Consider the following 12,171-nt stretch of genomic DNA (forward strand, 5'->3'; position numbering starts at 1 on the left):
AACATTGATGCAGAGAATCAGGCGGTAATAATAAATATTACATAATAGTTGAGAAATGAAGATAAACAAAATAACGAACAACCCATAACAGACTAAACATCCGCTCATCCATCCACATTTGAGCAATATCAGTCCTAGGTATATGTAGCTAACTATACAAGAAGTACCAGCCAATCAATGCACTTCATACATTGTAGGGAGGAAATCGAAATAAAGTGCATTAGTTCTACTCTATGTCATTAGAAAGTACTTTATAGCAATTGCATTGCACATATAAATATGAAGACGGTTGCGAGTGCAGTGACAAAACGGACTGGCCCCGGTTTGTCTTTGTGCGCATATGTGAGTGCACGCGCTGAGTGTGTATCAAACAATACACCATTTCCGATGTGACGAGTCAAGGCATTTGTACTCAGCATCATATCCATAGAGCTATAAATAAGGCCTACATGAAGCACGTTTGCGATCATCGTATCTAGTCAGGACAAGGCTTACATTGTCTAGAACCCTCTCTATTGTTTTCGATAAGATAACCGTAGACTAACGTCTAGCATTGTTCTCTTGTTTCTGTAAAAAGTGTAAAATGCTCATCTGCTGGTGAACGGACTCCAATCTCATTCAACATTAAAGAACCTGTTCTGAAACACTTTTCTTTCCATGATCTGCTGCGCTGCATGATGTGGCGCACGTTTGTGCATATTTATCACCCTGCCGCACTTCTGTAATTCTTGGTTAGAAGTGAAACTTATAATTAATCAGCATTGGTCATCCGACAAGGCGTTTGTAGTAGTGAAGAGTTACTGTTCATTGAAAGACTGGTTACAAACATATGTAACACAACCCATACATAAAACATCTGCGAGTACTTCATGTGTCCTCCTGAGTAAACATTGGCTGATTCTCTTCCACATCTGGAAGATATTGGTTACAGACCCTGTTGGCCAGTGACAATATTTGCATTACCGTGCTGTCTCTTCGCGCAACCTCTTTACCTATCATTTGTAAGTCGTCGCAAGTAGTGTTATATATCAAATATCAATGAAAGATCCAAATCCCGAAAATTTCTGGAGAAAACGAATGGAACTAATTTGAGAGAATATGATCTTTTAATTGTTCAAATTGATCAAACATGTTAGGTTTCCTATTGCTGAAAGTTGCAATAATACAAATTACCCTCATATTACCATCAAAACCAGCGAAAAGGACGAGCTTGATACAAGGTGATTGTATCTCGTGAACCTTGCTTCCAGGAAGACCATATACCAAAATAGTAATCAGGTTGAACCATTACTAGTCCAGTTAACATTTAACGTCCCCCTGACAGTTACTGATACATGTTATTTGAATTTTATTATATAAGCAAATTTCAACCCTCTCGAAAGTAACAATAAATTCAGTATGACGTAAAAGGATAAATTCCAGTATAGAAGAAGAAAGAAAGCGCAAGCAATGCAATTGATAGCCATGTTTATTAGATATGACCTTATCGGTCGCATAGCCGAACAGTCAGTTAACATGGTACAAATACGCAAATACGTATTAAATCGAGCTTATGTTGTGTTCACTACCGTGAAATTGTACATAAAAATATTTTATTTGCGATTGTTCCAAACTCAGCAGTTTACATCTATGTTATGTACTTAGCACAATTAGTCATATGAAATTGGAAAACTGTCAAGGAGCACTTACCGTTCACGAGAATATTTCTTGAGGCGCAGAAGATTCTTTGCGAGTTTTTTTTTCTGAATCATTCCTTTATACTCTGGCTACGAAGAAATGATTCTTATTTCGCCAAGTGTAGGTAATTTTGCTGGTGGACAGATTCGTACCAAAGGCTGTCTGGAGCAGTTAAGCGATGTATCCATTGCGTAGATTGAGTTTTTTATTGTATGATAGCGAACATGTAAGTGTTTGAAGGAGTAACTGCATGTGGAGACAAATGTAATCACAGGCTTGGAATAATTTATTATGATCCTCAAGTTGGTAACTCGGCTTCAGTACAATGCACCCAGGCCATCCTGTAACAGTTATACTCAACAAGCCATCGTTGATGACACAGTCCCCATTTGTTAAATGGGTACTTTGATAACAAGTCATTGGAGAGAATAGAGTCCTGTTCATTAATTAGGTCTGTGGTTAAAGATGAGATCCATGGTGGTGAAAACGTTAAAACAATTAGGGCTGGCACCCTAATTACAAAGGTCATTAAATAAGTCAACTAAAAATAAATCAACTGGATGTTGCCAAACATTTTTGCATTCTATTATGACTCTGACAGATTATCACGTGTGCCACATTTCATACCCGATACCTCAAAGTGTCAATGGATTGTATTACAGCACTGTGAGATTAATATCTGTACAAAGTTTCACAAATTTTATTGATGGGGTGTTTCTGGAATTATCACTCTAATTAGGAAAGTTCAGTAAATATGAAGATCAACAATTAACTAACATGACACTGCATAGAGTCTTTGTTCAATGTTAAAGCAATGTGAGCTCAACATCTGTACCAAGTTTCATGAAATTTGATGAAACGTTTTTCGACATATTAGCCTAATTACAAACATTCATCAAATATGAAAATCAGCAGTTAATTAACACGAATCTTCTACATATCTATGCACACTATTGCATCACCAAAAGATCAACATCTGTGCCACATTTCATCAAATTTGATGCAGTATTTCTAGACATATCATACCAATTATGAAAGTTTATCGAATATGCAAATTAGCAATTAATTGACATGATACTGCTTAATGTCTTCACATGGTATTACAGTACTGATAGATCAACATCTGTACCATGTTTCATCAACTTTGAGACAGTGGTTCTGGAGATAGGCCATCAATTAGGAAAGTTCATTAAATATGCAAATTAGCAATTATTTCGCATGACACTGCTAATTGTCTTTGTACACCATTATGAGACAGTCTCTAAAGATCTGTAACAAGTTTCATCAAATTTTGCTGCAGTGTTTCTGGACATATCAACCCAATTACAAAAATTCATCAAATATGCAAATTAGCAATTAACTGATGCAATACTGACATATTTCATTGTGTGCTATCAGAGATCTGTGCAACAAACATATTTACAAAGTGTAATGACATTTAGTGCAGTTGCTCTACAGAAAGAGTTCTTTTTCAAAAAGTCATTGTCAATGACATAGTTCCCGCTTTTTCGATAAAATTGCCGTCACATGGCTATTTTTTTGGATCGGATCACAAATTAATTTGACGTGCATATGTATGACACAAGGAGTAATCCTTGTATTAAGTTTGAATAAAAATCGCTTCAGGCATCTCTGAGATATCTTCGTGAACGGACGGATGGACGCACGCACGCACGCACCCAGACATGACCAAATCTATGAGTCCCCCGGACGCTGTCGGTGGTGACTAGCGAATCATTCTATCAGGAGATTTCATTCAACTTACAACCCCTGTGAATTGCGATCCTGATTCTCTTCGAACAGTAGATCCTAGATGTAACGATCACATTAACCGATAAGCAAGAACAAGGAAGTCGGTTGACCTAAAATGGATTTCTAGCGAGAAAACGATGGTTTCAACCGGAAAGTACCAAGTTAAAAACATGATTGTTTGACCTAACGAATAGCGTTAAGTGGAGTACAACTGTGAAACTGTATGAGATACTTGTAAAGCTACATTCAGTAGTAAATTATTTACTCTATCAAAGGATCAGTAGGAGTACAACTGCCTGTTGGATCTAACGATGAGTTGTTTGTGAAGCTAGGTTCAGTAGTTAATTAAATACTCTAGGAAAGGATGTTTTAAGTTGGTTGAAGTACAGGTGTCGAGAGCTATTACATGTTGAAGAACGAAGACTGCACCACATTGTCAAGGAAAGAAGTACGTTGATCAAAGAGGGAATTTCCGTCCTTCAGGGATGAATACTTATTATTATCATTATATTATTATTATTATTGTACTTGGGCCTCAGCCCAAGTACATTTGTTTTCATTCCGTGGGAAAAAACTCTGTAAGGTATAACCATTTCTGGCTGAGACCAGGGAGGGCAAAATGGTCTTGGCTTCATCTTTCTTGGCATAATAAATGGCGTAATGATGCTAACTTAATGGAAGTGCTGCTCTCAGCCAGTCATGAATAAGTGAGATGTGAATATAAATGCTTCTCTATCTGAGTTTTTGCCACAAATCTTCTGAATACAATCAAAATGTGCATCGAAATGCAACAATTAATGCACCCTCCGTTTCCTAAGAGATGGCACGACCCTTGCTACACCCACTGGACGAGCCAAAGTGGGAGGGTAATTTCAGTTTGGTCGAACAGGAGGGCTCGAGACCAGAATTTAACATTTAAACTTGAAACATGTTTAATCACTGACAAGATGTGGACTAGTGTTAATCAAAGTGAAAGTTTGAAAAGGAAAGGTTTTATATCCCGGACACAATGAAAAACATTACGACTGGAAACTGTACCCCCAGTTGAGAATAGTAATGCCCACAGCGATGGAGAACACTTATCCTTGAGCTGAGAAAACCAGACCATCATTTCGAAATAGAGCTGCAGATTCGAGAAGCTCGTTCAAAATACCTAGGTACACCCCATAAAGGGGTGGTTTCGAGTTTTGAGGGCAAATTTCGCCTCCTTCATATAGAAATCGTACGTTTGTTTTTCCAGAGACACACCATTTGACACAAATTTGCATGTAAAGGGGTCGCCAGTAAGTACGTGGTCAAATCTGGCATAAGAAACAATATGAAATGTTGGGTAAAGCCAGTCCAAAATAAACTGATTTGAACTTTTGTGTTTTGTAATTTATACCACTGCAGTAACATTACCTTTTTTGACAACATCACACAATGTAATACGTTTTGAAACTGAATACTCCGACGTATTCTGTGTCTCCTTTGCTAAAAATACGGTATGCCGATTACCATGTAAGGAGATGATGACGTCAAGACAGATTTGTAGTGCGTTTGGTCCTGGATGGTGCACGAAGTTTTGTCGAGGTAGCTTGTGTATTTATTTCCTAAATGGGAGAGATTAGGGTCGATCTAAACGAAGGCCGAAGAATGTTATGATACTCTAAGCGAGCTGAACTCTAACGCGAATGGTTGGATAATTTGGAGGATGTCTAGAACCGGGGTCTAGAATGATCTCGTCTCATTAAGATTATTTGGCGGTCAGTATTGAATTTCAACTGCGTCACAAGTTTGCGAAATGAGTATTCCGTCGAACGGTCAACGAACGATGTTTTAGAAATCTGGAGACATGGCACATCGCATTTTTATTTTAGAATTTTATATTTTACAAAAGATTTAAGAAGCAATGATTTTGTCGAAAATTCTGAAAAAAATATAGGAAGATTTGATCGCGAACACATTTTCACTTGGGGTCGACTAGCCCTGCGTACGATGCTGTGTGTTGAGCTACAGCTAATCGCCCCGCTCACCACAGCCCTGCAAAGACCCGTACGTAGGGTCGGTGACTTCAAATCCATTTTGGGACTTCACGTAAAAAGCCAAATTACTAAGCGAAACAGTTCTGGACGAGAGGCAACAATGATATAATTCGTTTTTGGTGTTCATTATCATGCTATTGTTAACACTCCGGAGACACGAAAAGTATGGACATCGGCAAAGATAATAGTTTCCCGTTAATGAAGATCAAAATCGGATCCCTTAAGTGCACCGTACGTAACCGACAAAATAGTGGAATGTACACCTAAAGAGCTAAACAAATTGATTTTTCCCGTAAGATATTGACACCGCTTCTCAGTGAAAAACCAGAAAGCCAGAAAGCTGTTTAATGAGCAGTAAAAACCTTGGTAACATTCTTATGATAAGTTGGCTTCTCACCCTCTTACAGATTGCAAGGACTTTGTGAACGAGAATTATTATAAGACAGAATATCGTTAATAGAATGCCAAATAATAGAAGAATTAGTATTTTTTTCTGAAAATATCACGATAGTACTATTGTTTTGCATGAGATATTGTAAGTATAACTCTCTTTCTTTACAGCAACCAATCACTTGGGAATTTGGATAAGGTAGCATTTACGAGATGATAATTTCGACATGGATAGGATCAAGAATGGCCGGAGTGAACCATTGCGGCTGTTTCTCTAAACTGTGGTTTTCTTTGCTTCAGCAGAGACAGTATTTTCTTCATAGATCAAACCTATCACTTAATATAGAAATAACGGACGACGCGCTGACCATTAACGTTTATTTATGGGCAAGGGCGAGAGAAAGCCAAAACTTAATGGGCAAGGCTTGCCGAGCCCGTTAATTTGGCTTTCCTCTCGCCCGCGCCCATAAATAAACATTAATAGTCAGCGCGTCGTCCGTTAATTCAATTGTATTATCAACAAACCCAAAATAACCGTCAAAATTTACGAAAATTTCCCGTGCGAACGACAACGCGGCCCCAGAACCTGTCAATGAGTCGTGCGCGCTGCAAAAATTTTGCAAATCCGGAGATTTTTTGAAAAAAGCATCTAATCAAATGCTCCATTTTATTTTGTGGTTGATTATGATCTTTGTACAAATCACAATTTCCGTTTTAGCCGTAAAGTTACTGTATTTACGATATTATTCATATTCACGGCATGAGAACAAACCATTACTGTGTATTTGTGGGCAGTCAGGTGGTCTAGCTCGACCAATTAAAACGCAATGGACAGGGCATGGTAATATAATTAATAATAGTATTCTTTTCAACGTAAGTCTCTCAGTGAAAACCGGAGTAAAGTTGTTGTCCAAATGTAAAAATGTACAATAAATTTGGTCTCTAGTTTTCTAAAGAATCAATAGTTTCACACTAAGTCTTTGGTAGCTTTGTTGAAGAAATATGTTTTTTTTTTTACTATAACCCAAACGGGATTCGAACCCACACACTCACGGCAACATCGCCTAGCTGCTAGGCCTCACAGAAAACCAGTCGGCCACCATTTCCAACCCAAAAGAGCTGGTCACAGTAACCGACTTAAAAAAGGAAAATGGTACAAACGTAGAACGCGGGGGAAAGTGAGGTACTCCTGAGAGAAATTCAGCCTCGAAAGGTTTACTTTCTTCTGAACAGGGAATCGCCATTTTAATCTCCGCGTTGGTGAAGATTAAAGGCAGTAGTTGTCTTGTAGACACTGCGACCAGGGCAATAAATACACATCCATGCTATCTTTAATTACGGACAAGAATAATACATATAGTGAATAATTTCAGAAAATTTTCAAGCAAAGCGCTTGGTTGACTATGTTACAGGGTCAACATATGATTTCTCTAACGTTACTCTATTAAATTACCAAAAGACTAGGTGTTGACTTACTATGTGCTGGGTGTTTCAATTCGTAAGCAACATTACATTGATAAATACTATTCTACAACTTTCAGTAAGACTGTGAAGCATATTCATGCAACATGGATTTTATAGAAGTGACTATTTTGATGATTACTTAATTATCCTTGCCGCACTAATTTTCCTCGAAGGTACGCAAAAAGTCATGGTGATGTGAAAGAGTCATTTGTCCGAATATCATTCATATTCTACAAGAGCTGTTTGTACAAGAGTTATCCGAATTAACAAGTGCTTGTCATACAAATGAGCAACAGAATACCTTTTCTGTAGGACAAGTTTCATGGTTAGACACATAGCCCCCAAAAGTGTTTTCTCGTCGGAGAGAGGAATGTTGTTTTCGCTGCCCTATCGCGGAATATTACAATGTTTATACTTTGTTAATAGCAAGGGAACACTATGGGATTGTACAGAAGTTTAAGAAATTTTAATTCCTTGTTGTACATGATCACCATAGTTTGACTCTGTGGAACTCAAGTTGGTTGTTTCTCTTTGGGCAACATAGTCTAAATTTGATGTTTGGTTTGGTTGACAACAGGTAGGAGCTCCCATGTTAACCATGTTGTCACTGTCCTGTGGATCAATATCCAGAGATTCCTTCAAATTCGGTACGGTTAGGTCAGTTGATGTCTCAATTCTTTGAGCTCCCATCTGCTTTTCTTCAGATGTATTACCTTCTTTAGGAATGTCTAGGATAGAATGAAGATCAATTATATTGTCATTGGGTGGATTATTATTGTTGATCGCTCTGGTTGGAAAATAACTGTCATTCTGGTTTGAATCCATTGCAAGCTTTTTATGCAACTGAGATTGAACATAATCAGAAATATCCGTTCCTTTGTTAGACGCTGTATTTGATTTGCCATTACCAACATCGTTGGGCTGATCAGGTTCAAAAGTCGGATTATCATTTTCCCAACTACCGGAAGAGAAGTCTTGTACACCAAGTAGGTTTTCAACATCTAAGCCCATTAGTGGGCCGATACACTGAATTGGGTTTATTTCGACCTCACTGTTTAAAGACTCATTCCCCTCATCTTTGACTTTTGGCGATTGGTTGGTATCAAACTTGCAGGAATTTACACCAATGGATTCTTTGAGATGAGGAATCACGCTAAAATTATTTCGAATGTATCAATCATTCCTACTCTGTCTTCCATTAAAATGATATCTTGAAGAGAAGTAATGTTTCCATCTTCATATTGAACACCACTGTTGTCACTTCCCGCTGGCATATGTTGTAATCTTTCACTCTCCTCAGCTTCACCACACATCTGTTGAGACATGCTGCGAGTCTCATCTGAACTGCTACTGGCTTGTTGTGTATCCGCACCAACATCACAACCACCAGCACTCACAAATCTAAGTGTTGCATAGGTATTCACTCCATTTGAACTGTCATTTGGTGATCTTAAATTTTCACTAGTGCGATCTAGAAAGTTTCCTTCTATCAGTTCTATATCTGTAGTGCTTGAGTTGTCATCAGGAGTTGGTGGTGATATCAGGATATCTTCCAATGATGGTAAGGGAACATTTTCTGACGCCCCTTTTATGATATTCGCAGAAGAGTGATCAAAGTTATGGGTTTTACCATTGGTATCAGTTGAAGGGGGAGACTCTGTTACGCTAGCTACAGATATGCTAGCATTGATGTGGTATGTTGAGGTTGATGTTAATGTGCCGTTTAGTGTGTCATACTGGAACGATTCGTCATAGGAGGGGGCAACAGGTCTGTCATTGAGCACACCATCCTAAAGAGAAAATAAGAAAGATACCCTTAACTTCTAGATACACTCCATAAGAAAAAAACATTAAATATGATGGTCATATTATCACATATTAACACTGTTTGTTCAGTGCAAGTATTCCGCACCAAATCAAATATAAGAGACACGTCTGTAAATTTGAAGGAGTAATACACTTGAACATAACTATAATGTTTCTCTGTTTGATGGAGCTGCCCAGCAGTTGAAATTATGTTACGATATTCATTGCTGGTTGTGATACAAACTGTTTTCTTAGTGAACAAATATTGCAAACTATATGTTAAACACATCCGGAATCCAATTAAAGAAAATGCTTCTGAAACTTATCTGAGTCAAGCTGAAACTAAATTAGTGGAGACCTCCCGAAAAAAGAAACTAAGCATGGTTTTTGCAATAACAATGATAAGTTAGTTCTTCTGCTGAGAGCAGTTTAGAGAGGGTTTGGCCCTGCTAACTTAATTATCCAAGTTATTCCTAGTAAAAACTAATAATAAAATTCTTCTTTATCAACCCTGTACATCACCTTAGAGTATCAATTTGGATATCCCGCCAAACCCCAAGTAATACATTATTAGTTTAAGCTGTTTACATGGGAAGTAAAAGAGGCAGTAGCCTGACAAATGTATAGTATGACAACAAGGACACAGTATACCCAAAAGGTCCATTGGCATTTATTCCATTTGAAATAAAAGGTATCTGTCAGTCGTTTTTTACAGTGTTTCTGTCATGCACTAACCATACAATATAGCTTTTTCTCACCATGTGTTCTCTGAAATCCTGCCTCCTAATTGACTTGAAGCAATGCTCATAAATAAAAACTCGGTGCTTACGACAGTAATACAAAGTGCAGAAACACAATATCATCAAAGGAACCAATACTGAGGTCACTATGATAGCCCCGTTCCCATCTGCGAAAACAATGAGAAATTTAATTCCAACACGACATCAATTTGTAGGATTCACATTAAATATGTCGTTGTTAATTGTAGAATGTGATATAAGTCTTTGGGAATAGAAATTACTTAACTTATTAAAAAGGAAACCCTCTAGACGGTAATTGTGTATATGTATTATCAGTAGTTTTGGCTTATCATACTCGAGATATCCTTACATGACATCGGTCATTATCTAATGGCAAAGCTGAAACTTTTTATTAAAAAAGTTTGAAACTAGTACAATAGTATAGCATATAAGGGGTTAGGTTTTTCTTTACAAGTATTGAATATCTCATTTTCTACCGAACGTGAGTGGAAACAGCAAATGCAACGGAAAAGGATCGCTTCACCGCGCAACCCTGTGATCCCGTCACTTCCAGGTCTCAAGCCCTTAAGCCCGAACGTAGTAACATTAATCGGAGTGAAATCGATAGTTTAGAGTCTTTGAGCTACTATAGAAGTTATCATTAATCCACTACACCTTTCATAAACATATGGACAACGAAGAATCTTAATAATAATAAGAAGAGCGGTGAGTACAGCAGCATGAGGTCGCTTTTGTCTTCACACGCTCAAACAGTTTTAAGGGGTAGAATTATTCTCTACAGAAAATGAACAAAAATCATGACGCGCTGGTTCTTAAATGACGTGCGCGATGACCAGATTTGTTTTTACATACATACATACATACATACATACGTACGTACGTACGTACACGTACGTACGTACGTACGTACGTACGTACGTACGTACATACATACATACATACATACATACATACATACATACATACATACATACATACATACATAAGCTTTTGTCTTTAACATGTTCAAGGATGTTGTAGGGGTAGTCCACAGAAAATAAATCAACATGCGTTTGTATTAAAAGCATGTGTTGTCCGTTTGCAAAATAAGGAAAACGTAACCACATTGGTGTGAATATAGTTCTGATTCGGGAACTTGAAAAGGGCCGTGCTACAGTACCATAAGTGAGTAAAACTGCTATAGCAAAAAGTTATACAGAAACAGTGACACTATATAATCAATTATTTATTTGTTTAAATTGTTCATTTCAAAATATTAAACCTACTATCAATACTGATTAAAAAGAAGAGTAATTTTCCATTCCTCATCCTATAAAAATGGGAAGAGGGCTAACATTTATATCAAACTGCATCTTTTTCCTCGTTATTCAAAGTCACTGTCAAACCACTTACCATGGAGTCTAACTGTTGTTGACCTTGGTTCACTTTCGTCTGTGCTATCGTATCCTTTGTAAATGTTAGCAGAAAGTGAAACTGTGTATTCAGTGCCGCTAGGGACATTAGCAATGTAGGCATACTGGTCAGTCACTTCTGTTTCACCTTGATGCAGGTCGCTAGTGTACCTGACATTGTAACTCTTGATACATTCATCATTGTCAGGTCTTGCCCATGTGACATTGAAGGATGAAGAAGAAGTTTCAAATGCTGAAACATTGAGTGGTGCATCCCTTGCTGTAAAATAAAACATATACGGCTGTAAATGAGACTTATATACATAAAATAAATGTGATTTGATTAATAGTCGTTGTCTTACTTAGACGGTGATGCATTTTTAGCTGACGTGTCCACACACGTGAGCTAATGTCGTACCGATGTCTGTCTGTCTGTCCGTGTGTGTGTGTGTGTGTGTGTGTGTCTGTCTGTTTGTTTACGCAATAACTCAAAAACGAAGGTACAAATTCAAGTCAGCTTTGGTAGACAGGTTCCCTATGCTTATGGTAAGAACTGATAATATTTTGGTAAGTATGGCTTTCATAGTAATGAAGAAATGAAATATCATTTTTTTCATGTAATAGTTTCCTATGGCGACGGTAATGGCAGTGTCGACATATATCAAGAAATACCGCACAAAATTTCATGTAACCTTGAAATATGACAATCTCAGAAATTATGATGATACTGTGAGTGTCATGTCAATTTTCTGCTCATTTGCATATTTAATGAACTTTTGTTATTAGTGATATAACTCAGAAATTCAAACACTAAATTTGATGATACATGCAACAAATATTGATCTGATATATATCTAATTGTACTTTGAAAAATTGGGCAATGTCAAGTTAAGGTTCCAAGACAAG

At 37.4% G+C, this 12,171-nt stretch overlaps 1 protein-coding gene across 1 annotated transcript in view; it reads right to left on the reverse strand.

The window, feature by feature from the left end:
- Positions 1-7,157: 7,157 nt before the first annotated feature.
- LOC139139127 (uncharacterized) overlaps positions 7,158-12,171 on the reverse strand; it is a 49,917-nt gene continuing 44,903 nt past the window's right edge. Inside the window, exons 11-13 of the mRNA XM_070707927.1 lie at positions 11,267-11,545; positions 9,872-10,020; positions 7,158-9,097 (exon numbers count right to left, since the gene is read on the reverse strand). Coding sequence (XP_070564028.1) covers positions 8,456-9,097; positions 9,872-10,020; positions 11,267-11,545 — 1,070 coding nt within the window. The 3' untranslated portion in view covers positions 7,158-8,455. The remainder of the gene's footprint in view (positions 9,098-9,871; positions 10,021-11,266; positions 11,546-12,171) is intronic.

This window comes from Ptychodera flava, chromosome 8 (assembly GCF_041260155.1).
Source record: "Ptychodera flava strain L36383 chromosome 8, AS_Pfla_20210202, whole genome shotgun sequence".
Taxonomy (NCBI): domain Eukaryota; kingdom Metazoa; phylum Hemichordata; class Enteropneusta; family Ptychoderidae; genus Ptychodera; species Ptychodera flava.